This window comes from Arachis hypogaea, chromosome 4, assembly GCF_003086295.3.
Source record: "Arachis hypogaea cultivar Tifrunner chromosome 4, arahy.Tifrunner.gnm2.J5K5, whole genome shotgun sequence".
NCBI lineage: Eukaryota > Viridiplantae > Streptophyta > Magnoliopsida > Fabales > Fabaceae > Arachis > Arachis hypogaea.
The window spans coordinates 127,967,673-127,994,493 of NC_092039.1; the positions used below are offsets into that span (position 1 = coordinate 127,967,673).

The following is a 26,821-nucleotide window of genomic DNA, read 5'->3' on the forward strand; positions in this document are numbered from 1 at the left end:
GCTTTGGTTTTCTATTTTTTTTAAAAAAAAAACTGTATATTTAATATTTGAATGATAATTTGAAATGATATTAAAAGAAAAAAAATACGAAAAGAAATAAAAATTTAATTGTAATGACATATGTAGCGTTTGAGGTGATGGATATGTAGTGGTGTTGATAAAATTGTGGTTAAATGAAGGGTAATTCAGTCTTTTTTAAATATTTGTGTCTTATTCATTATTTTTACCAAACACAAATATTTTATGTCTATGTCTTTAATGTTTATGTCTCATCCTATACATCAACCAAACGGAGCCTCAAGTTACACCAAAATTAAAGTAGTGTGGATTATTGCTTTATTTTCTTGTGCTTTAATAAAGACACTTTCATCAATTATTAGGGCATACATTGACCTATGCATGCATGCATACCCCACACGATGATTCAATCATACGTGTTTATTAATTGGCCACTTTTTTTACGGTATGTTTGTTAGAGACTTTGAATTACCTTAGATGTTAGAACTATTTTTTTTAAATAAAAAAGTTATTCCGATCCATATATATTTACTAATGAATACTACAAAAAACTTGGAAACCTAAGTTATTCTAATCTCTATTCAGAAAATAATTTGTTTTCAGCAAAAAATTTCATTTATTTTATTTTTTTAATAGTTATTTTTAGGATATTCATTAATGAAAGTGTTGTATGTCATGACTTTGTGTCTACCGTCTTCTCCTGTTGATTATAGTTCCAACAAGAGATAATAAGCAAGTTAGAACGTTCATTGGATTCCTTCAATAATTCAGTTATTAATATCACATCACTACTATATATATCAATGTTCTTGTTTCTTGGTGGGTGTGTTACTTTTAAAAAGAAAATCTTGATTAATATGGAATATATATCTCACTAATTACTATGTCAGTCCCACCATTTGCATTATGTGAAGTGAGCGAAATAAGACATACACATGTCCAAAGTTATTTTAAAAAATATATTCAAAGTGTTAGTGGAATACACAGCTTTCTAAAGTGTTTAAAGTATATATAAAATTAAAGTTGGAAGGACATGTAAAAGTAAAAGTATTCAAGTCATAAAGAAGATAAAGGAAGACATGATGGCATGAATGCTACTATGCTACTACCAAATATTGCATTTGGGGTTGGTTGGTGTTGGACCAACCGTGGGGAGCTCTCAACCATCGGGGAGATTTCGCCGCAAAATACCGCGGGACACGCCGTCCGAACCACCTTTATCGGGTCTGATACCACTTGTTGGGTAGGCCAACCGTAGAGAGATCTTAACTACCGGAGAAATTTCGGGGAGGAATCAAGTGAGAGAACATAAGATAGGATGACACCACATCCAACTCAAAATCTTAAGGTGTCAAGTTAATGGGTCTCTCATCTTATAAACTCCTCACTCTTCCTTGCTTTCTTTGATGTGGGACTAATTTCAACACTCCTCACACTTGCAACACTAACAGTTGGAATCTATTGCATTCCTACTGCAGTGTTCATCTTTGTGATTTTGGTCATCAAGAATTATATTTGGAGTCTCAATATTGGACATAATGCACAATAATGTACTTATGAAGGTGGTTATAATAATTTGTCTAGAATATGAAAACTGGAGGAACAAGCATTGTACTTCCATGTAATATGGTTTATCATTATATCAACGCCATTAATCCCATTATGGCCTTATAAATGTACATAAATAATTAAATGTACACAAATAAAATAACATGTATATCCCTTAGATTATTCATTTATGATGGATGGTAATTTCAAATTAAATATTCAGATTTGTTACTTAAAAATAAAATGACCGAATAAAAAATAGGCAGAGTATTAGAAAGTATTGTGGAGATGCAAGACATTAGAGCTAATCAACTTCATTCCCCTATTGAATATATAGTTATTAAAAGTATACTATATATTGAAACTATATTGTTTAAAATTTGATTTATATAATTGATATAATCATTGTGCAACAGGAGAAGTTTATAAAAAAATTGGCAGAAGTTCAAGTCCAACATGCCGAGACTCAAGCATAGGGAATGGAGCTATCACTAATTGATGAAAACTTGATTTGGGAGGAAGTATGTAGTGGGCAAAAGAAGAGTCGAGTTTACAGAAAATGGTCATTCTTTTCTAGCTCTATCAAGTCTGAAACCACTTCTACTAATTCTGTATCTGAAAGAGCACTTAGAAATTAAAATTCTGTTCCTGATTTGCGAGAATAGATTCATAATCTCAATGAAGAGCTTTTTCAGCGTGTTACTCAACAAACAGATGAGCGTATTAGTAAGTTGTTAGATACACGCTTGGTTCCTTTGGAAAAGACTCAAAAGAAGTTAAAAAAGTTGGAACGGATAATTGGAAAGGCCAAAAGAAAAGCTGAAACAGAAGAGATGGAATGAGACTTATGTTAGTTATTATGAGAATGTTAGAGCGTCAAGTAGTTCAAGTGCAGTTCCACTACCACCCACCGTCGCCACCCTCAGTGTCTTCGGATGAGGACTATGATGATGATGAAGATGAAGATGACACTGAAGACTATAGCTGATAGTTTTAGCATGGTTGAACAATATACTAGGAATTATAGTCGATGATCAATACACTTTGTTTATGTTTTGAATTATATTGACTTGCTTGTTTATAGTACTTTTCTTTTAGTTTGATAATACGATGAATTTGTTTATTTTTTGAAATATTATAAATATTTGAATACAAATTAGATAAAAATTTGTATTAATTTTATATTTATTTTGAATGAAAATAAGTTTATTTTGTAATTATAAAAAATTAAACAACTTATTGACACATCAACCAATCAAAATTGACACATCATAAAAAATAAATTATATATTATTTTAGAGAGAGTAATCAATCCTAATAAGTTGTCCTTTATAACTTATTGAATTTGAATTGCCATTAAGAATTAATTAACCAGTTGTTTGATGTTTATTAGCTTATCCAATGGCAAATGGATATATATATGAATTTAAAATTTGTCAACTGTAGTGGCGTTGGTTCCTAAGAATCACTAAACAAAAATAAATTAAACATGATGAATGCATGAAAAGGAACAAGGAAAACAATTGAGACTACCATGGATTCATTTAAAATGGATTTGAGAAATTATTGTGTAGTGTTGTGATACTTGACAAAAAAAATTAAATGATCACATGTTCTTTGATTTTAGTGGACGAATTACTTGGTTTCTACTTCATTGGAACAGGAAACAAGTTGCAATTAGATTTTAGATAAATTATCTCTAATTCTTTCATCCTGTGTTTGGATTTTTTTTATATATATATATATTTTAGCTTTTATTTTTTTATTTTTTTTTGTCTAGAATCGATTAATAAATAATTGAGTGATTTGGGAAGAAGAAAAAATTAGACTTTTTAAAAATCTCTTGTAATTTATAAAAATGGTTTTATTAGGATTGAATGATTTGATTTTTAAAACTAAGTTACTAGATGGTTAATGTTTATTATGATAATACAATTGAATTCCTCAAATAATTATTAAACAAGTCATAGAGAGTAATTTATTCTTTATTTATGAGATAATTGATTAGAAATTATATATATATATATATATATATAAATTAACATCAGTAATTAATTTAATTCCCTACCTGCTAATAAGTTGCTGTTGCCTTTTATTTCATTTGGTAGTAGCATTCATGCCATCATATTTTTTTTTTAGGAAAAGTATGAAAAATCAATAGAATATTTGTATAATGTATACAATGGAGGATTAGGGAGTATTAGAGATATAATCATTAGTGTTACTTTTTACCATCAATTGAAGCTTTTGGGATGAGTGGTATCATGACATGATTAAGCTTTTGGAAAGATGTATTCTTTATTACAGACATATTTTTGGTTACCGACGAAATTAGGATTGATTACTCTCTCTAAAATAATTAAAATAATCATTATATTTTTGGAAAGATGTATTCTTTATAATCATTAGGATTGATTACTCTCTCTAAAATAAGTTTATTTTGTAATTTTGATTGGTTGATGTCTCTTCTCCTTCACACTCGGCTCCGGATTTTCTTCGACAGCTCCCTTCTCCATCCTCTTCCTTCTTTTCCTCCACGGCGCCCTGCCAAGGTCACCGCAGTATTCGTCGCGCGCCTCACCCAGCCGAGTAGAACGTCGTCGCGTCAGAGAGCGTCGCCGTCTTCCTCGTTCCAGAGAGCATCGCCGTCTTTCTCGTTCTTCATCACCGTCGTCAGCCTCTCCCTTTCGGTAACTCCCCCTCTGTGATTTCTTTTAATTATTATAGCACTGTAGTGATTTCTGTAATTAATGGGATTTACTTTAATTTCTGTGATTTTATATTCGTTGTTGTTAATTTTGTCAATTCTTGCTTTAATCCAAAGTCTGCCTTAATGTCTGCAATCAAGAAGACTAACATTCAATTTTTTTTATGATTCATCAAGAATGGAGCAAAATGTAATAATCCTGGTTGGCTAATTACCTTGTGGTTGGTCTTGAACCAATCACCAATGAACAAAGTGAAATCACTAGCAGGGTTTGGATAAGGGATTGGGATGACAGATCTGTGATAGATATTGAGTCCTCCAAATCCTCCAGCGGCTTTGTGAAATGCAGTTGATGGAAAGTAGGAAAAGGTGCCAATCTGATCCTTGGTTTGAAACTTGTATGTGTAGTTTGAGTTTGGAGGAATGGCACAGTTTGTTCCCAACACTCCATCTTGCCATGAGTTCTTCTTTTGCTTAATGCCATTCCTAAATATGTTTTTTGCTTCTTTTTTTTTTTATTTGTGTTCAGAAAAATATTCCTGGCATTGTTGCTGCCATGAATTATCTTCCCACCTATTTATGCCTTGTATAAATTTTATTAATCATGACCTAATAATGTGATTTGACTATCATCATCTTATGCTTAATAAATTTACCTCTCTTGCACCAGCTATGCTTTAGGTCATCTCAAATTAATGTTGGAACTTGCAGTTTAAAGCATTATTTTGGGTTATCATCTTGTGGTTTGACTATTATCATCTTGTTTGTTATCTGCCATAAGCATGATCTGTTATTTTCTATACACACTTGTCTATTTAATTGCAGGCATTGGTGAAGATGATGGCTGTTTGATGTACCTATCATCGAATTACTGCAAGTGCCTATAATCTTTTAGATGTGGTTCTTTACCAAGCAACTTATGGTAATCATGTGAAGATTCTGTTATATTTGCTTCTCATGTAGTGTAGAAAGTAGAGTCTATCCATCATTATTGTTGCCAATGAACTTGTTCGAGTTTTGCTTATTTAGGCCACAATATATCAGCAAAAGGTGGTCGATATAAATGAGAGGGAGCTTGGGCTTGATCATCCTGACACAATAAAAAGCTATGGGGACCTTTCTGTCTTTTACTATCGTATGCAACAATACGAGCTCGCTTTGAAGTAGGTTACAATGACTCTCCTCTTCAAAATGGTTTAGATGCCTATGCCATGAAGAATTTCTGTTGATTGTTGTATTCAGGGCACCAAAAAACTGTGACTCTTTTAATGCAGTGTGTCAGATCTTCTGGATTTTATAAGTCCCGAGCTTGATTCTAATGGAAATGAACAAGCTCAGAGAAAACAGCAGCGTGGGAAGGTTCTCTGCCAAATTTTTACATGGTGTTACCTTATATATTTGACATTAATTGCTTTATTATTATAAACTGCTGCTACCTTTGTTTTGTAAAATTTTCTATTGTATTGCCTCATTATGCAAGTTGTCGTTTATATCTCTAATCTTTTAGATACTTCTACCAATAAGTGAACAAAACCTTCAACGTGAAGATGCACCAAGCAATGTGGGTGTTGTCTATAATGGCTTGGAATATGCTACTGGTACGGCAGAAAACAAAACAAAAGAAAGATCTGGCATGGTGGATTATGAAGTTATGAACGAAAATGGCAATAATGTCCCTATGTATAGTCCACCTACCAGTGTCAAGTGAATCTATTCACCAGGAGGAGACATCATCAGATGAGGGCTGGCAAGAAGCCAATTCAAAAGGGCGATCTAGGAACAAATTTTTCTTTTCTATTTAATAAAATAAAAAAGGAATTGAACTATAACCACATAATTAACAAGGTTCTTTTTTTACTTTACACTCTGCATAAAGAAAAACAGAGAAAATACAATGAAAAGCCAGCATCTTAATTATATAATGATATATATTTTTTATAATTAAGATCAATGATTAAAAATCATTAAAACATCAGGATATCGATACATTTTAAAATTCTTATTTGATTTATCCGTGATTTTTTTAACATAATTGACTGTGTGCTTTCATCATTGCTTTCTCATCTGAATTAATTAATTATGTAAAATACATTCATATTAACATCTTAATATTTGTTCATAAACGTTTATCACCATTCAATAATTCATATCTTTTAGGTGTCGTGAATAAAATATACAAATGATAGCTTTACATGTCAAAGACCCTCTGCTCAAGTATAGTATACACCTATCCCCCGGTCAATTTTAAACATTTATTTTTCCTTTTCTAATTAAATAAAATAAATTTAGAGATGAGATAATTTTGTAAAAGAGAGGAGAGAGAGAGTTGAAAGAAAACAAAAAGAAGTCTTCATATACAAATCCATACATTTGATTTAGAAAGCAATCAACGATAGAAAAGGACTGTTGCTTTTATCACTGTCTATTACTTTAATTAGAAGTACACTTATGAAGATAATAAGCAAGGCCAAGGTTTTGTAAATCTAGCTCTAAGAGCATCACTAATTGGCAAGTTTGTCAATATATGCTTCAATTTCTTGTCACCCTTTTCCTCTTTTCTAATAGCATATTTTCTTTCTAATGATAAACTTATCATCTCTGGCAGCAACTGTATTAGACCTTGGAGACTCATTTAGCCATAGACCATAGTTTCCTTTGCAGAAATGATATATGTATTATTGTCATCTTTTTTCTCCTTATGATATGGCTCATCTAAATTAATTAAAAATTTGAGAGCTGATCAAACATTAATCAAAGTCCTATCAGCATACAGTTCTATAGAAATTATTGAGCCTAAAAGAAAAGTGATAAAGTGCATCACTCAACTTCTCCATACTCGAGTCCTTCCTTGTAGAAAAATTTCATTGCTTCTAAAATTAAGAAGGATCTTGTGGTCAAACTTGGACTTTTCCACCAATAAACACACTGTCCAAAGGTCAAAAGTAGATATTGCCTTCTGTTATGCCCCAATTGTTATGTGCTAGTGTCATATCCCGTTGCCCAAATAGGTACATAGTAGATCAAGATTACAAGGACAAATGAGGCACACATTGTGATAATGGCATACACATAGGCTCTCCAAGGATGATTGCTTTCTTTCATTGCATTGAACTCAGCTGCAAAAGTTGAGGCAGTACTCAAACACCCCAAGAGACCTAACTGTGTTCCGATTACAATAGTGTCACAATCTTTGGTATTGACCTACAAAATTTGTAATGAGAAAAATGAGTTTTTCTTTTATTTTTGCAATGTGAAATTGGTTTCTCTTTATCTAAAGCTAAACTTTATATCACAAACCCTTTATAGACTTCGTACCAGCCATCGAATATCACATCAATCACACTACAACTTTTTTGTGAATGACTCATATGAATCCACCTTTAGAGGTTGTTGAAGATTTGGATTTGTAACAATAAAATCTTTACGTCAGGAATATATTGATGTACAAATGATTCTAATTTGCTATTTCTTGTATGTTTAACACAGTACTTTTGATGGTTGTACTAACCTTTTTTTGTACATTCATAAATTAATGTATCTAGACACAATTTTAACAATTTCTCAATTGTATCTAATTTAATTGCAATCCTATTACTATTATTAGGTTAGAGATTAGCAAATGCAGCAAATATTGGAGCACTGGGAGACAGAGCAGCACAAAAGAAACTTACTGCTTCCTTTACGGTGGAAAGTGCAGCCATTACACAAGCAGCTGATACATTGGCAATAAGAGTTCCAAATGGCATCCATTTAAACAACCCTGCCCTTCCTAATCCACGACGGTTGAGCCGAGCTAAGAACCATCGAATCCACATGCCTACAGGTCAAACCATGCAAGCGAACCATAACTCGGCACCACTTCCACCATTCTTGAACTTAGCCTTCACCAGTGCACCACTCACACCCCATAATATTCCTAAAATCACCAATATCGGCTGTTATATTCTTTCAACCTTCTAATAACTTGTACTGCAATATTTGTTTTTTTAGAATTTATATAATTGATAAAACTTGTATTGCAATTTCAAGCAGTAAGTGAGATAGATTATTAGATTTCTGGCACTAATATACAAATGTTCTATTCATGTCAGGAGAAGGATGCAAAGGATATTGAGATTCTAAATATTAGATGGGAAATTTTTGAGCTGATGATGAGGTCTAATAAATTCTGCAGCCATATCTTTTATATAAACTTTCTAGTAGTTTTTGAGCAACTAATATTCTTTTTATTTGATCGATGACCAGATTTATATACACGATCGACTGAAATCACTCTAGATATAGCTCAAGACCTTCTCCAAACAGCTGATCAATATCTATTAGAAGGACTTAAGAGGCTCTGTGAATACACAATTGCAAAGGTGAGCTAGCAAGTCTTGCATATGGCTGCAGTAATATTAGATTATAGATACAGAAAGTGGCAAAACCACTATCCAAATAACCAAACCCACCACAACTTATGTACAATCCCTCACAAGACCTAAACTTCGTGTTGGATTTAGACAACAAAGCCATTTAATTTTGCTAAAGCTGTTTGTTGCAGCCTATAATAATTGAAAGTCAAAACTAGTAACTGAGCTCTTCTTATCTGCCATCCTTGAGTAGTTAAGTTTGGCATTGATAGGGTTTAAAGTTTTTCCTTTTTCAGCCTCTACACACTCAATAAATAAAAAGAATGAATCAGAGATCTAACCAAAGCCAAGACCATCATAGGAAGTTTGTCTATAGGTATCCAAATCCATAATGTAATGGTTTCAATTTCTAGTTACACCACCCCCTTCTTCAAAGGCAACAAGAACACATCAAATTTGGGAATGCTTTTTCTTTTCTTTTCTGCTTAATCCAACAACGAGAGAAATTAAAGTGTTTAAAAGACTATATAAACATGGAAAATCACATGAACTAGAACCTGAAACTTGTTACACATACATCATAAAATCGTCAACAATATTTGATTATTTGAAATTGATTGATGTTAACAAATTTAAAGAATAAACAAAACATCTTCCATGTTTTTAACCACCAATTAGGCATCAGTGTCTTAAGATTCAACCTTTATATCCAAATACATCCTTGTCAATTAGATTGTTCAGAAACAAGAATAATAATAATGCAATCACACACTTTAGTTCATACTATGCATTGTATTTGTCTTTTTTAGCTCAAACGATGCAAAATTATTTGTAAAGAGACAAGAGGGCCAACACAAGCATGCCACAAATTCTATTATTTGTAAAGAGACAAGAGGGCCAACACAAGCATGCCACAAATTCTGAAGTCAAAGTCTTTCTTACAGAGAGGATGTTACCGGAAGGGAGAGGCTCACGACGGTGATGATGAACGAGGAAGACGGCGACGCCCTCTGACACGACAACGTTCTCCTCAGCCGGATGAGGCGCGCAACGAATGCTGTGGTGACAGGGCGCCGTGGAGGAAGCTTCTTCGTCTTCTTTACTGGAGAGAAGAGAGAGTGCGAAGAGAAGAGAGGGAGACAGAGAAGAGATACGAAGGTTCTGGGAGAAACCTAGGAAAAGAAAGAACAAAGTGATATTTTTTTTGTATTTTTTAAATTTATTTATTTTTTTGGTATGAATGAATGATTAAAGTTTATGAAAGTTGTTAATAAGATTGAAATAATTTTTTTTAGTATAGATAAATAATTAAATGTGTTTTTGTTTTTGTTTTTTAAATTTTAAAACTATAAAATTAAACAATTTAATTCAATTTAATTAATTTAAAAAGATAATTATTTAAAAAAGGGTATTTAAGTCTTTTAAAAAATTAAATAAAAAATATTATTTTTATTTTTATTAAATTATAAGGATATTTTAGTAAAATTAGTGATATAATATATATTTTCTTTTAAAAAAATTAAATGTCGACGTGGAAAATAAATTTCACATGACTTATTGTTATTTGTCCATATATTAAACGTATCGGTACGTATGAATTTATGATCGTACCGTAGCAAACACCATATATATAATTACTAACTATACTAATAATTTGAGTTGTTTAAATTTAACCAAAATTAATATTTTAACTATAATAAAAATAATTTGTAATTAACTTACGGTTTAAAATAACTCATTATATAATTTGTTAGAATATTAATAACTAAACCCTCCTTCTCCAAATCTTCTTGCCTTTAATGGTTTATGTTTATTAACGCTCGCTCCCTCTCATGGCTTTTATTTTATTTTAACATCATTGTTAGATCTGAATTCATCGTCATTGCCAAAATTAGATAGTAGTTGTTATGCAAATTGGTTGAATTACTTGAATTTGAAATTACAGAAAATAGAATAAATGATTTCAAATTAAAAAAAAAACAATAAATATTTTCAACACAGTTAAAGGACTTTAAATTTAAAAAGATAATGCAAAAATTAACATGTTATAAAAAATAAATTACATGTTCTTTTAAAAAAAATAAATAAAATTTACTCTTATATATTATTTATCAGGATAATGTTACATGTACACCAAAATTAGCCATTAAAGTTAATCATCAGTATAAAATATATATTAAAATACAAATACACATTGAAAATAAATTAAATTACATATGTATTTATACATAAATATATTGGTGGCTGATTTTAGTATACAAATAATATTTTTGTATTTATTAAGTACTTGATAGTGGACAAATTCAAATATTAGTGTGATTTGTGAACTAGCTAGAAATCTCTGTTATTATTGGATTATTAATAACTTCTATTGTATGTATAATTTATTTGTAAATAATTTAAATATATATAACATTATTTTTATATTTTACCAACTTGACTATTTTACTGGGGCAAATCGATCAAATGTACTACAACTAACAATGTATCATTTACTATATCTTCATATAAGAGGTAGTGATCAGGTATATTTTTTCTTGATCTAAATTTTGTATAATAATATTTCTCATCTTAATACAACAACCCTTTTGATCTTTCTTGTTTGCTTGATAATAGCAAACTTTAATCAATGAACTTTGATTTAATAGGACAGAGGCATGTAGCTGTTTTAAATTAATTGCTTCTTCAATAGGATAGGATTTCATTTTTGTTATATTTAGACACTTCAGAAGCAACAACTAATAATGCTTTATCTCATGCATGAATTTAGTTTTAGTCACTCAGAATCACCTTAATATAAATCATCAACATATATATTATAGGTCTATATGAGAACAACATTAAACATGTTTACCTGCACTCAAATACAAAAAAGGTACAAGATATTTTACAATCATATTAACATGAGACATTTTTATTGATCTCATGTATGGAACTACTTTCCTCTGTGGTTGTTAAAATTGTCTCATGCTTGCTACTAGAAGATGTATCTAACATTTCTAACTGAGACCTTTCAGGAGAATACAACACAGGCTTTGGAGGAAATGGCACGGACTCAAGTTCTCCATGCAACATCTCCACAACTTTACTCATTGATGGCCTATGTGATGGATTTGGTTGAATACACCACAAACTTACTAATATAATCTTCTTTATCATATCATTATCTTCATCTGAAATATCAGAGTGTCTACCAAGAATATTATCTTGATCAAGATCTTCATATATCCAATCAGGAAAATACATTTCACTGCGATGTGATTCTTTATTGTTGAAATTTTTTCTTTTTCCAAACATCTCAAGAATCAACATACCATAACTATATACATCAGATTTATCAGAAATTCTACCGTATGCTCGACTAAATATTTCTGGTGCAATGTAACCTGGAGTTCCTCTTGTGCCTAAAATAGATACATTACTCTCTTTCTTTTGACAGATTCGAGCTAATCCAAAATCTGAGATTTTTGGACAAAAGTGTTCATCTAGAAGAATGTTTTCAGGTTTTATATCAAGATGCAAAATTTTTGTTGTGCATCCTTGATGCAAGTATTCTAACCCTTGAGCAATACCAATTGCAATGTTGTATAAAACACTCCAATCCAAACTACGAAAAGCTTCGGCAGATTTTGCTTTGTAGATGTATTTATCTAGAGAACCATTAGGCATGAATTCATAAATGAGTGCTCTTTTGCCTTGATCATAACAAAATCCTAAAAGTGAGACAATATTCACATGAGATGTCCTACTAATACTAGCAACTTCATTTATGAATTCTTCCCCACTTCCCTTAGATTCACTTAATATCTTTACCGCAACTTGACGATCATCAGTTAAACTTGCTTTGTATACAGTACCATATCCACCTTGTCCTAGTTTATCACGAAATGAATTTGTCATTCTTTTCACTTCGGAATAACTAGATCGCTTTGGTGCCAAAAAATCATAACTTTTTATAAAATCCTCGATGTTGTGGTCATTGTATGTTGTCTTGAAGATAACTCGATGGATTAAATGAAGGCACCTCTTGCGGTTATAAATAACCAAAACAAGTATTATAATAACTCCAGCACTAGTTATCGACATAACTGTAGATATGCAAAAAATGGAGAACAATTACATACACTAACTTGGATCTTTAAAAGAATATAATAGTCACAATAAGTATAAATAACATGACAGAAGGAATTATTATTATTATTATTATTATTATTATTATTATTATTATTATTATTATTATTATTATTATTATTAAGTAGAAGGAAGTAGTATAGACATAAAAATAAACGACAATTCTTATTTTAACTCTCTTTTTTTTGGATAAATCTGAAAAATACTACTAATTAGCCAATATCAATTCATATAAATCTTGGATTTATTTTGAAATATTCAAGTACTTTTTATTATTTTTTATTATCTCGGTAACTAACGAGACCATCTCTTTTTTTATTGTTTTCTAAATAAAATTTTGAAGATGGACAGAATACTAATATGAAATTTGAGAACAAAATATCGAAATATCAAGTTAGACACATGACAACAGAAACAAAGTTAAAAACCATGGAAAATCAATAAAGCTAATGCTACTAAAATAGAAAAAAGGAACTAGCTTAGTAACCGTTAAATATGGTTTGATTTGCAAATTTGTAAAAGATAATTTGTAGTATTGTTTTTTTATTAAATTAAATAACTAAAAACGATAATTTGAAATTAAAACATTTCACTAAAAGATTCTTATATGCTACATGCAAAGGTAGGTGGAAGTACCTGTAATCAAAGGAGTTGAGATTCTATGGTAGGAAGCATTAGGAAAATCATTGTCTATGGCAATAAAGTTGACCTTTGGTGAGAATTTGGGAATATTTCCAGTAAGATGGTTGTTAGAGACATTCACAACTTCAAGTTCAGGCAATGTTGTCAATCCTTCAGGTATTTCACCCGTCAAATTATTCCCATCCAAATACAATTCCCGCAAATCTATTAAATTGGCGAATGCAGGTGAGATTGTGCCCGTCAATTTCAGATTTGATAAATTCACCATTCTGATCTTATTTTTGTCATCGCATGTAATGAAACTCCAGTTTTTACAGGCATTATTTTCTCTCCATGAACGTGCCAACATAATTGGATACTTGAATTTCGCAGCAATTTGAAGCAAAATGGTCACTTTTTGATCACAAGGTCCTGGATCTTTGTGACAAAAGCCATTTGTGGTGTTAACACCAAGATTCTCCATACTATCAAAATTACTGAAGGTAAGATTTGGTAGGGGACCTTGCAAAAAGTTATAGCCCAAATAAAGATATTCCAAATTTTGAAGAGCGATGAGAGAATCTGGAACCACACCTGTTAATTGATTGTGACCAAGTTGTAAATCTTGTAAAGCAGTGCAACGAGACATGTCAGGAATAGGTCCTGTAAACGAGTTCCCTTGAAGCCACACTTGAGATAAGTCAAGCATGTTTGAAAGGATATCAATCGGACCCGAAAACCCGTTACCCTTCTGGTTATTGAGATGCAAGGTGGCAATCTTGGTCCCTCCGAAAGACTCTGGCAAGACACCGCTGAGGTTGTTGTTGGAAAGAAGAAGAGTCTCCAAACTTGGCAAGGAGTCAAATATTTCTGGTAGAGAGCCCATGACATTTGTAGCAGTAAGATTGAGGTCTTTCAGTTGTGTGGAGTGAGTCAAGTTGGGGAAGGTCCATGGTGCAAGGTTGGTGTTGTTTCCCAAGTTGAGACTCACCAAACTGGGTAGACCCTGGAAGCAACCTTGGGGGATGGAGGTAAGGTTGTTGTTGGAGAGAGAAACTCTTGTTAAGTTGGGGAAGAAATGAGAAAAGTTTGGTAGGGATCCCATGAGATTTGTAGCCTGGAGGTTGAGAAAGGAGAGTTGCAATGAGGAATGAGTCAAATCGAGGGGGAAGGTCCATGGTGGGAGGTTGGTGTTGTTGGCCAAAGAGAGGACATACAAACGGGTGGTTAGGTTGTGGAAGCAACCCTCAGGGATGGAGGAGAGGTTGTTGTTAGAAAGATAAAGATTCTCCATAACTGGGAAGGAATGGGATATGTTTGGTGGTAAGGAGCCCATGAGATTTGTAGAAGACAGGTCGAGGAGACGGAGTTGAGAGGAGCGAGCAGTCAAATCGGTAGGAAAGTTCCATGGTGGGAGGTTGGTATTGTTATTCAAGCTCAACCGCTGCAAACTAGTAAGACCTTGGAAGCAGCCATGAGGGATGGAGGTGAAGTTGTTGTAGCCGAGGTGCACGTATAGGAGGAAGGAGAGGTTGGCGAGAGAGGGAACAGGCCCACTCAGATTATTGTTGAAGAGATAGAGGTATATGAGTTGGGAGAGGGAGTCGTTGAGGCCTGCAGGAACTGTTCCCGTCAGCGACATTGATCTGAGATCGATCACTTCAATCCTTCCACTTTGATCGTTGCAAGTCACGCCTCTCCACAGGCACATGTGGGTGGTGTTGGACCAAGCAGGGGGTTTGAGTGCATTCATAAGCTTGAACATGTATGCACCTTCATCATCGTTGGACTCCACACAACACATGATGCACACCACAACCATACACAAATTACTAATAATCCCATTTTTGGATCTTGATTTCAGGTATGCCATATATGATGACCAAATAAACAACTTATTGCTTGTTCACTAATCCGTCGATGCTCAATCACACACATGTATAAAAGAAACCTATGATGAACAACTCAGTCCAAACTTTTAACTCATAAAAATGCTATTTGCAAAAGACAAAAAGTATTGACTTATAATTTATTAATAGGTATAGAAAATTAATTTCTAATTAGTTAATATTAATTTTTTTATTATCAATAACATTGTAAATCTCATTCATTTTGCACTAATTTACCTTTGTCATCTTTATATTTAAAATATATCTAACTAAAAACTAGTTTTATCATAAATAGCATTTTTCCTTTGCTAATAAGCTTGGCAAGAAATTTTCTCATCACTACGTCATTCTTTATTCTTCTTTAAACAGGTTATAAAAACACTTTATGTGGTTTAAAATAATCACAACTAAGTTTTTTGTTTATAATATTATTCTTTTTTTAACAATATTATTCAAACATTATATCAAAAATAATAATATTTTTTTACTTTAAATGTATTTAATTAACAATAATAATGAATATATCTTATTAACACAATTTTGTTTTGGGGGTCGAACAGAAGCATTTTCGAATAGCAATAATTGTTTGTCTATGAGGCCACAGATTTTGCTGTTCACCTTTTTTTTTTTTTTTTCGTGTACTAAAGTCATCTAAAAAGTATGCATTATCTTGTTTCCTTTTTCTTTACCGAAAAATTATTTCTTCCTTTTTGGTCGTGAAACAATGCATTATTGTTGTTGTGGACGTGCGTCTATGGCCGCGGAATAAAAGAGAAATAAATGTGCAACACAAAAGTATACATTATCAGTATAAGTATAAAAAAGCTGAAGGGTAATTTAGTTTCGATTGGTGCACAAAGATTTCCCTTATCTATTTATTTTACTTTTGATTTAGTTATTGGTTGTTATGGTGTTTAAAAGGTAGTATTTAATTTATCAAAAAAAATTAAAAATTAATATTTATTTTAAAAATATAAAAATAAATTATTTTTAAATATGTAAAATTTATTATAAAAGATAAATTAAATAAAATTAAAACACCATGTAATAGACATTATAAAATTTACCTTAGTTATTTGAGAAAAGTTCAAGAATTAATAAAAATTTATTATTTTCTGTTAATATTTTTAGTTATTATGCGAGTTAGATGAATTAGAGACAGAAGAAAGTATAAAAGAGTATGCATTGAATGGTAGAACTCATCTTACACATGAGGTTTCAGGTCTTTATATACAATAGATAGTAGCTTGTGACTAGTCACTCATAATCACAAGTCTGTAACCAACTTCTCCTAATTAGTCCAACTAGCACTAAATTATTCAGATGATTAGTTGCTATATGTAACTGTATATTCTAAATACAAAAATTTAACAGCAGTTAGTTAGGAATCCTAACATGTATATTACGTAACATTTCCTTTATTTTTATTTTACAGTTCTATCTCATCTATGCTTTTCTTTCTTTCTTCTTTTTTAAATATTTTTTCAGTTGTTAACGGAATATATATATATATATATATATATATATATATATATGCATCAATCAATTTATTGGTGTAGTCATTATCACCATGAGACGATTTTGAAACGTTAGGAACTTAAATAGGACGAACACGTTGGAGATAAAAACGATACATAAAAATAAATTTAAATTTTATCTTTCAATAATCAATTTTTTACCGTACATAGTTATTGAATTATTTTATAATCATATTCAACTAAATTACACTTAATCACATTAATTTTATTCTGAATAAATTTATTTTTTTTTATAGTTTTACTTTTAAAAATTTTTACTCATCATAAAATATTTATAAAATGATTAGTACATAAACTTGTGAAAAAAATGATACATATACAATAAAGTAATGTGATTCTAGTCATTTTATAAATATTTTATAATGAGTAAAAATCTTTAACAGTAAAATTATAAAAAAAAATAAATTTATTTAGAATCAAAATAATGTGATTAAGTGTAATTTACTTAAATGTGATTAAAAAATAATTGAATAACTATGAACCGCAAAAGATTAATATTAGTAAAGGATAAAATTAAAATTTATTTCTATGTATCGTTTTTGTCTCCAACGTTTTCGTCCTATTTAAGTCATTAACGTTTCAAAATTGTCTCAATTTTGTCCCGTTATCAATTCCGTTAACAGATTCCTAACGACAGGACAATATTGAGTCAATTTTGAAACGTTAGGGACTTAAATAGAACGATTCAAACGTTAGGGATAACTTTAAAACTTATCTCAAACGTTGGGGACAAAAACGATACTTACTCTTTTTGAGTATATTCGAGAGATTATTTTGAGAAAAAGTATAAGATGTGTTTGGAAAAAAAAAACTATTTTTGTAATTGATTTAGTTTGATTTGAAATTAATTGAATTGAAATGAATTATAGTGTTTAAAATTAATTATGTAAAAAAAGAAATAATTTGATTTAAAAAATAATATAATAATCTAAGATAATATTTTTACCCTTTATTTAACATTGTACAAAATTCTATTGGCTCCTCATACTTTTTCATATTTAAATTATTTACAAATAAATTATACATACAATAGATAGAAGTTATTAATAATCCAATCACAGAGATTTCTATAGCTAGTTCACTCCAATATTTGAATTTGTCCACTATCAAGTTGATGGTTTCAGTGGCTAAGAGAAGGGGGTTGAATCTTAGCCCTTTTTTGCTTGATAACCCTTGTTGACTTGTGAGACCAATTCAAGAAACTTTTTGTCTTTTTATCTCGTTACTGGACACGAGACTTTTTCTTTTGTCTCGTCCCTAGTCACGAGACTTTTCGTTTTGTCTCGTCACTTGGCACGAGATATTTCTGGTTTTTGCTCCTGTGCAGTAGATACAGAAATGGAGTAGAGAAGAGAGAAAAATTACACCCAGATATATCCTGGTTCCGCCGCTAAGTGCAGTGCAGCCTACATCACAAAAGTGATGGAATTTCACTATAATCAATCTGATTACAACCTGTAAAGTGCTAATCCAACTTACAAGGGGATTCTCACAGAATCATGAAACACAACATAGATGAACAAAGGAACTCTAAGACATCTATGACTTTTTCTTTTAATTTTGCACTCTCTGCCTTTTTCCGCTCTATGGCTTTTTCATACAAACCTCACTGTTTGCCTTTTTCCATGAGACTCAAGACATGACAAAATTAAACAGAAAAATACTTAAACATAATACATTGAAGGAGAAGAGCAAACTGTTAGCTCAGGTAGTTCTGAGAACACTGTGCCTTGCACTCTCAAATTTTTCTCCTTGCCTCAATCAGTGGCTGTTCTCTCTTTTTAAAGAAGAGGGAAGCCTCCACACTTGAAGCCAACACCCAAACCAACTTCTTCCTCCTTCAACAAACATAACCGGTTCGGCCACATAGAGAAAGAAGAGATAACCATGCAAGACCCAACATGCAATTACCTCTAGTCCTTTCTTGATCATCACTCTTCATCAATCCGAGCTCTCCATCCTTGGTTTGCTCTCTAAGATGGATTTCTGGCCCTTGATGCTTCATGATGATGATGACTTCATCTGCTTCCATCTCTGCCTCAACCATCACTTCGCCACTCTAGCTACTTCCTGTGGTGGTTGAGCAGAATCAAAGACAAGCCATGCTTCAAGAATCTCCCTTGCTGGCCGAATCTTCATCCTCCATTTTTGGTATGGAGAGGCTAAGATAACATCACCATATCTTACCATATGTGATAAAAAAGCTTAGCCACAGCTCTTTTTTATTTTAGTATGTTTTCTTGCCATCATTGTGATGGTCTTGTATCTTGCTCTTTCTTCACTTCGGTAGCTCAATGTAGCTTCCATGGCATCCATTGTTTCCTGTGTAATAACCGAAGAAGAAAAAGAAACGAGAGAGAAGAAAGTATGAATAAAAGCAATTGAGTGTATCTGAGTAAATTAATTAAAGTGAATTGCTTTTACTTCCCTTAGGTGGAGTAGCGGGTAGCAATGCTAAACCCCATCATGTCAACTTGTCAAATTCTCTCTCATAGTTCCCATGCAATAAATGGCAATTGAATGAGTTTTGGAATCCATCACATGTTTGAATTCTTGGATCCGTTGGAAGCAATTTTGCTTTCTTTCTTCATTTATTTCGGATCATGCATGAGGAACTTTTATCAAATATAGAATTGGGCTTAGTTGCAACAACAACAATTAATTCTGGCCCAATAATAACATTTGCTTTCCTGATGAAATTTGGATCATGCATTGAGCATATAGGAAAGCATGTATTTGGGCTTTTAGCAATAATAACCCAATCTGGTCCAAGTAACAACATATTATTTCAGCCACAATAATTCAACATCAAAGCTGAAATTCTTATAAGCACATTTGGGCTTGCACCAGATTTTCATTTTTTGCCCAAACTAAACCTGCATTGCAAAAATTACTTTAATCATTTTAATTTAATATCAATAATTTTTGCAACTGATTTTATTAATAATGTTTGATCATCACTTAATTAAAAATAGAGTTTTCCAAACTCATCACAAGTATTTAATAAATAATATATAAAGATAAATTTTACTCAATTTTTTTCTAAAATAACATGTAATTTATCATTTATAACGTGTTACTTTTTAATTGATTGATATTTTAATTTAATTACTAACTATATTAATAACTTAAATTTAACTAAAATTAATATTTTAATAATAATAAAGACAATTTATAATTAACTTATTATCTAAGAAAAATATTATATAATTTTTAAAATATTAATAAATAAACTCTCCCCAAATTTTATTGGCCAAAGAAGTTGTTAGAATAATTAATATGGAAGATGTTATTGATGAACTATTACAGTTTTTTTTTTTAAAGTTAGAAATGAAACTCAAACCTGTAATCTTTAAGTGGGTATGAAAAAAGAGAAAAATTATGTCATTTAAGTGTAGTCGACTTTATGTAAAATAATTGAGAGTTGTTAGATGATTTGACTAAATTTTTATTTACTGATTTTCAACTATCAACTTCACGTGAATTACATTTAAATTTCCACCTTTTAAGTTATAGCTCATTGGTAAGAACTATTACAAATTTATTAACTTAAACAATATTAGTTCTAACTAACAATTAGTTAGGCCCTATGACCAGGACAAAGCATAAGGAACCTGTCCTAACATAGAGAGCATTTAGGTAAAATTTGAGGGGCTTGTAGAAATTTTGATTTGATTAGAAAACAGTACCAAATGAAAAACCACTCTCGCACACACTTCGATTCTCTGCAATTCGTTTTGATAATGCTGGTGAATTTACTTCTCAAACTTTTGATGTTTACTGTATGATTATGGAATAAGCGTTGAATATCCAGTAGTTTATGTTCGCACACAAAATGGGTTAGCAGAATCACTTATTAAACGCCTCCAATTAATTGCTAGACCCTTACTTATGAGAACAAATCTCTCAACATCGGTTTGGGGACATGCTATTTTACATGCCGCAGCACTTATTCGTTTGAGGCCAACGAGTTATCATCAATTCTCTCCTATGCAATTAGCTTTTGGCCAGCAGCCAAATGTTTTCCATTTAAGAATATTCGGGTGTGCGATATATGTTCCCATTGCACCACCTAATCGCACCAAAATGGGACCCCAAAGAAAATTGGGGATATATATTGGATATGATTCTCCCTCTATAGTGAGGTATCTCGTGATACAAACTTGAGATGTATTTAAAGCCCGGTTTGCGGATTGTCATTTTGATGAATCAAAATTTCCAATATTAGGGGGAGAGAATAAGCTTACTGAAAAGGAACTTAATTGGAAAGCATAATCTTTGATGCATTTAGATCCTCGATCAAGTCAATGTGAACTAGAAGTTCAAAAGATTATACATTTGCAAAGAATAGCAAATGAATTGTCTGATGCATTTTTCGATACAAAGAGGATAACCAAATCTTATATACCAGTGAAAAATGCCCCAATTCGAATTGATGTCCCAGTAGGACAAGTAGCCACTAAAGCAAATTCACGCCAGGCAGGCCTGTCGGTTCCAAAGACAAAAATTTTCGAAAAATAAAAGAGGTAAATACTATTCCTATTGAAAAAGACATAGTAGAGACACATGCAGTTGTCCAAAATTCTGATATAGTTTTAACGTCAGAAGACGTTCAGGTACCTGAAAATTGTGAAAATGACGAGATCTCGATAAATTATGTCTTTACAGGAGAAAAATGAGACCGAAATAGGACAATTGTCAATGAAATATTTGCATATAATGTGGCATTAAATATCATGCATGAAAGTAAGGATCTTGAGTCAAGATCAGTCGAAGAATGTCGACAAAGGAATGATTGGCCAAAATGGGAAGAAAACATGAAGGCTGATCCACTACAACAAATTCGGGTTGAGGCAACCCTTTAAAAACGTTGCCTAGAATAAGGAAAAGTGTTATCTTTGATCAAAAGCAACACTTTCCGACAAAACGCAATGCTTTTTGGGGGGTTAGCTATACGGCCGTTACCTTTGGTCTAAGGCAACGCTTTTGTGTATTAAAGGGAACCCTTTTTATGGCAACCTTCAAAAAGCGTTGCCTTTTCTACAAAAAAAAGCAACTCCTCATGAGGGTTGCCTTAGAGGACCCAAACACAACACTTTAGACAAAATTTTATGGCAACACATTTTACAAGTTGTATTTTCTAAAACATAAAGCAACACTTGTCCAGGTTTTTTTATGTTGCCTTTTCATATACTTAAAGCAACACTTGTCCAGGTTTTTTTAAATTGCCTTCTTCGTATACATAAAGCAACACTTATCCAAATTTTTTAAGTTGCCTTTTTCATAGACCTAAAGCAACACTTATCTAAGTTTATTTGCAGTTGTCTTTTTCTAATACCTAAAGCAACACTTTATTGAGTTTTTCTTAGATTCTCTTTTTTTTTTATATCTAAAGCAATATATTTTTTACCTTTGTTAATGACAATTGAAGGATATATAGCACACACTAATAATATTTAAAAATTTAAATTCAATTTATTCAATATAGGGAGAATAGGCTAATAATATATATTGCATGTATATAGAAAGGTGTTCCAAGTATCAATTAACATATACTTGCTAAGTTACCAAGTCAAATAAAAATTAAACATAAGCAAATAAAATACATGTTTTTCTCATGATGAACTTGAACAAAAAAAAATTAATTTTTTCATTTGAAACCAAAAGGACTTTGTGCTTTACTATTGTGCCAAGAATCTCCTTTATCTCTTCAGAAAACCTCATCCAACTATAAGCAAGTTGTAGCCAAATCTAAATCGACAAAAAAAAAATATAGTCAAAACATCAGTTTAACAATAACAAGTATACTCAAGTGTTACAACAATTTAGCTATACCTAATCATGATTTGGTATATGAGTCGATGGAGATTGGTCCAAATTCTTAAAATATTAACATGTTTGAGAAAAATATGAATACATTTATTAAATATCCCTCTGAAAAAGAAACTAAGAAATCCTCGAAGATTATAGGATATGAAATAGAGGATTTTCATCTATTTTGTAGTGGGGTGTAAATTGTTTAGAGTTTAGTGGGAAAGGCTCCATGTATGTGATTTGTCTAATAGTTTAATGGATGGCAGTTCACAGCCGCTTGTTTACAGTGTCACCACAAATGGATGCCTCAGTAACATAAAAGAAATCAAAAGAAAACTCTTAGGAGAGACACTCACTGCTAAAGAGCCAAGAAATGGTTAGGTTCTCCTATCTGTATACTTTGTGTACACAAACATCCACAATAGTACGAAACTTATTGTTACCTTTTCAAAAACTATGGCCATAAAGATCTACTGAGCTATAATTCTAAAATTTCTCCAACTATTCAGTTTTGGTGTATTTCCTTATCCTATTCAGTAATCAGTACTATGTATGTAAGTATGTTAAATGAAAGTAGTAAATTTCAGACAAACCTCGAGTTCAAATGGCATTGATAGCCCTCCGTTACTGTTCTTGGGGTTCAACCTGGGCAACAATGACTCCAGAAAAGCTTGCCCTCCTTTACTAATAAATATCAACAGAGGCAGAAGTTTGGCTTTAGTCCACTCAAATAACTTTATCCATGAAATGATGACAGTGATGTAACCATAATGTATTAATTTGGAATTAAGACATTACCGATTATATTCAAATATAAGTACACAATCTTTCATTGATATTGCTTGAAGGGAGCCCAGATTTAGAAGTATCGCATACTCATGAACCTAACTCAAGACAAAGAAACTGAAAATTAATTGATATAAAAGGCAAACTGCAGTGAAATCTAAATTGACAAAAAAATATAGTCAAAACATCAGCAATAATATGTTTGAGAATCTAAATTTCTCATTTGGAGGGTGTACATGATAAATAAATGTGACACTCAGATTCAAACATTTAAAACCAGAAATGAATATTACATACAAATATAAATCAGTGTATCAAACATTTTTGGAAAATGAAAAACATCAAACAGATCCAATCCTACAGGATAAAACAGAAAGCATAGTTATATCACTAAGATTATGCCTTGGAATTGGCATAGAACAATAATAGCACGTCCAAGTAATCAACAAGTTAAAGCAATAGTCTAATCTTGGTACCTGAGTCCACCAAGATAAAACTTTGCATATCTTGTTATTAGAGACCTCTATATACTTGGAGAAGGCAGGGACAAGATATAACACAACATTAACTGCATTACTTGTTAAGTATATGGCTGCCGCAACCATATAGGATGTAAAGCACCATTTCTCAACCAAGGTTCCATACTTAGTAGAATAACAAGTATATTTTCTTCTTGAATTAGCATAGCAAACAGGAAGAACAATAGTCCATATAAGAGCAAAGATCAGCTTCATCAAGAGTTTCACTTTTTGAGAATATTCCATTGTATATCTGGCTTTCCATGTAAAAAGGTGATGTCTAAAATTGCTGTTGAAAAGGAGAAATAACTGAAAGGGGGATCCCAAGTCATGGCAAGCAATGATTATGATGGTCTGCAACCAGTACATAACTGAATTTTAGACTATCCATTACAAGGGAAAAGAACAAAGCTTGTTAAAGACAGGAATGAAAGAAAAAGTGTACATGAAAAAGGAAGCCACTGTAGTAGAGAGCGAATATAGCCGCAAAAATCTTCCCTCTTGTGAGCTCACCCGTGGCTCCTATGACAGCACTGCAAACGGAGGGTCCACCTTATCTATCACAAAAATCATGGCAAATAAACTGAGAAAATTACTGAATAAGTAGTTCATTTTTCCAAAGAGATGAATTATAAGTCTCTGTTTTGAGAGGGAATATATATTTTGCTAACAAGATCTCAGTTTTGCCGGCATAATCATAAAGAAAAAGCAGCTCGAAAGGAAAACAAAATAATTTCAAGAGTATTGCTACAAGTTTTGTCATGCTATTACTTCTTTTAAGCAACACTTTCTTATTAGAAACACATGTGAGTATCCAAAATTGTTTGGAAGGAGCCATACACTAAAATACTGAATTTTAGTTTTTTCAGAGAACAGCAACTCATGTTTTTTCAGAGAACAGCACATCACAGAACATCAAATCAGACAATTGCAAAATAATTTACTAGCTAAAAATTAAAATCTAAGTAAACTGTAATGAATTAATTCAAAGAACATGAAAATCATTTTTCTCAAATACCTGGAAACAGAGGAATAGAGGAAGAATAAGAAGGAGAAGAGAAGGGATAGGGGTTTCTTGCGATTGAGCACCGCTCCCGTCGAGGAGAGCACCGTGCTGTCGCCGTACGTAGAGGAGTGCACCGCGATTGAGCGCTGCTGTCGTCGTTAGGAAGGGGAGAAAGGGTGCGTTGTTGCAGTGGCTATGTTAGGGCTTGTGGAGAGCACCACACCGTCGCTCGTCGAAGATAGCACCGCACTGTCGCCGTATGTGGAGGAGTGCACCGCGATTGAAGGCTGCTGTCGCCGTTAGGAAGGGGAGAAAGGGTGCGTTGTTACAGTGGCTATGTTAGGGATTGTAGAGAGCATCGCGCCATCACCCGTCGAGGAGAGCACTGCGTCGTCGCCGTACTTGGAGGAGTGCACAGCGATTGAACGCTGCTGATCTGCTGTCGCCGTTAGGAGGGGAGAAAGGGCATGGTGTGTGCTTTGTTGCAGGGGAGAATGGCTATGTTAGGGCTCTTGTGGGCGTGAAGTGGAAGTGGAAGTGTGGAACTACTGAAGCACATCTGTTTTTTTATGTTTAAGTTATTTTTTCATTGAAAAAATTTTATTGGTGGGAATATGATTAAAAGTTTCTCTCTAAAATTTTTAACCATAAATAATTTTAGGCAACTCTTTATAAATGTTATTTGTTCAATTTTTTTACAATTCTTATAAAATGTTGTATTTTATTTAAAAATGTTGTCTTAAAGTTTTTATTTTGTAACATTTTGTAAATGTTGTTTTAGATATCAAAGACAACTCTTTTTATGGGTGGCCGAAAATTTTGTTATCTTTGCCTTACTCAAAGACAATTCGTTAAAAATGTTGTCTTTACCTATCTAAAGCAACTTTTGTTAAATGTTGCTTCTAATAAGGGTTACCTTAGGCCAAAAATGTTGTAGTGTGAGTTAGACTCACTTGCAAAACATGAAGTCTTTGGACTTGTAGTCCGTACACCAGAAGATGTAAAACCTGTTGAATACCGATGAGTATTTGTGAGAAAACGAAATGAGAAAAATGAAATTGTACGCTACAAAGCTCGGCTTGTGGCACAAGGTTTTTCACAAAGGCCCGATATAGATTATGAAGAAACGTATTCCCCTGTAGTGGATGCGATAACATTACGTTATTTGGTCAGTTTATCTGCATATCATAAACTACATATGCATTTAATGGATGTGGTAACAGCCTACTCATACGGCTCATTAGATCGTGATATCTATATGAAAGTCCCTGAAGGACTGAATATATCTAAACCATCCAATGGATATTTGCAGGGATTATACTCAGTCAAATTGCAAAGATCTTTATATGGTCTGAAGCAAGTTGGACGAATGTGGTATAATCGTCTTACTGAGTATCTGGCCAGAAACGGATTCAAGAATGATGATATTTGCCCATGTGTTTTCATAAAGAAATCTGCATCAGGATTCATTATAATTGCTGTGTATGTTGATGATTTAAATATCATTGGAACTCTTGAAGAGATTCCAACAATTATTAAAACTCTAAAAGAAGAGTTTGAGATAAAAGATCTTGGAAAGACTAAATTTTGTCTCGACTTGCAGATCGAACATATGAAAAATGGGATCTTTATTCATCAAACAACATACATAGAAAAGATCTTGAAGAGATTTTATATGGATAAGTCACATCCATTAAGTACCCTAGTGATCGTAAGATCTTTGGATGTGGAAAAAGATCAATTCCGTCCTAAAGAAGAGAATGAAGATATCCTTGGTCCTGAAGTACCATATCTTAGTGCCATTGGAGCGTTAATGTATCTTGCTAATAATACACGACCCGATATATCATTTGTTGTGAATTTACTAGTAAGGTATAGTTCCTCTCCAACCAG

General features: G+C 32.2%; 2 protein-coding genes and 1 long non-coding RNA gene across 3 annotated transcripts; 1 reads left to right on the plus strand and 2 right to left on the minus strand.

Annotated features, from left to right (window-relative positions):
* Positions 1 to 3,992: 3,992 nt before the first annotated feature.
* On the plus strand, positions 3,993 to 9,780 carry LOC112744942 (uncharacterized). The gene is made up of 7 exons (XR_011880668.1): positions 3,993 to 4,256; positions 4,451 to 4,642; positions 5,099 to 5,195; positions 5,303 to 5,436; positions 5,548 to 8,429; positions 8,519 to 8,634; positions 9,435 to 9,780. It is a non-coding gene; the product is annotated as an uncharacterized lncRNA (long non-coding RNA).
* A 1,633-nt stretch (positions 9,781 to 11,413) lies between these two features.
* On the minus strand, positions 11,414 to 15,675 carry LOC112744928 (uncharacterized). Its single transcript, XM_072234193.1, has 2 exons — positions 13,393 to 15,675; positions 11,414 to 12,713 (listed from the first exon to the last, which is right to left on the minus strand). The coding sequence occupies exons 1-2, from the start codon at positions 15,248 to 15,250 to the stop codon at positions 11,524 to 11,526; spliced, it is 3,048 nt and encodes a 1,015-aa protein (XP_072090294.1). The 5' UTR covers positions 15,251 to 15,675; the 3' UTR covers positions 11,414 to 11,523.
* A 6,614-nt stretch (positions 15,676 to 22,289) lies between these two features.
* LOC112743464 (uncharacterized) lies at positions 22,290 to 25,287 on the minus strand. The gene is made up of 6 exons (XM_072234638.1): positions 25,258 to 25,287; positions 24,941 to 25,121; positions 24,368 to 24,474; positions 23,417 to 23,502; positions 23,212 to 23,302; positions 22,290 to 22,555 (listed from the first exon to the last, which is right to left on the minus strand). Exons 1-6 carry the CDS (start codon positions 25,285 to 25,287, stop codon positions 22,388 to 22,390), a joined length of 663 nt encoding a protein of 220 aa, XP_072090739.1. The 3' UTR covers positions 22,290 to 22,387.
* Between the last annotated feature and the right edge of the window lie 1,534 nt (positions 25,288 to 26,821).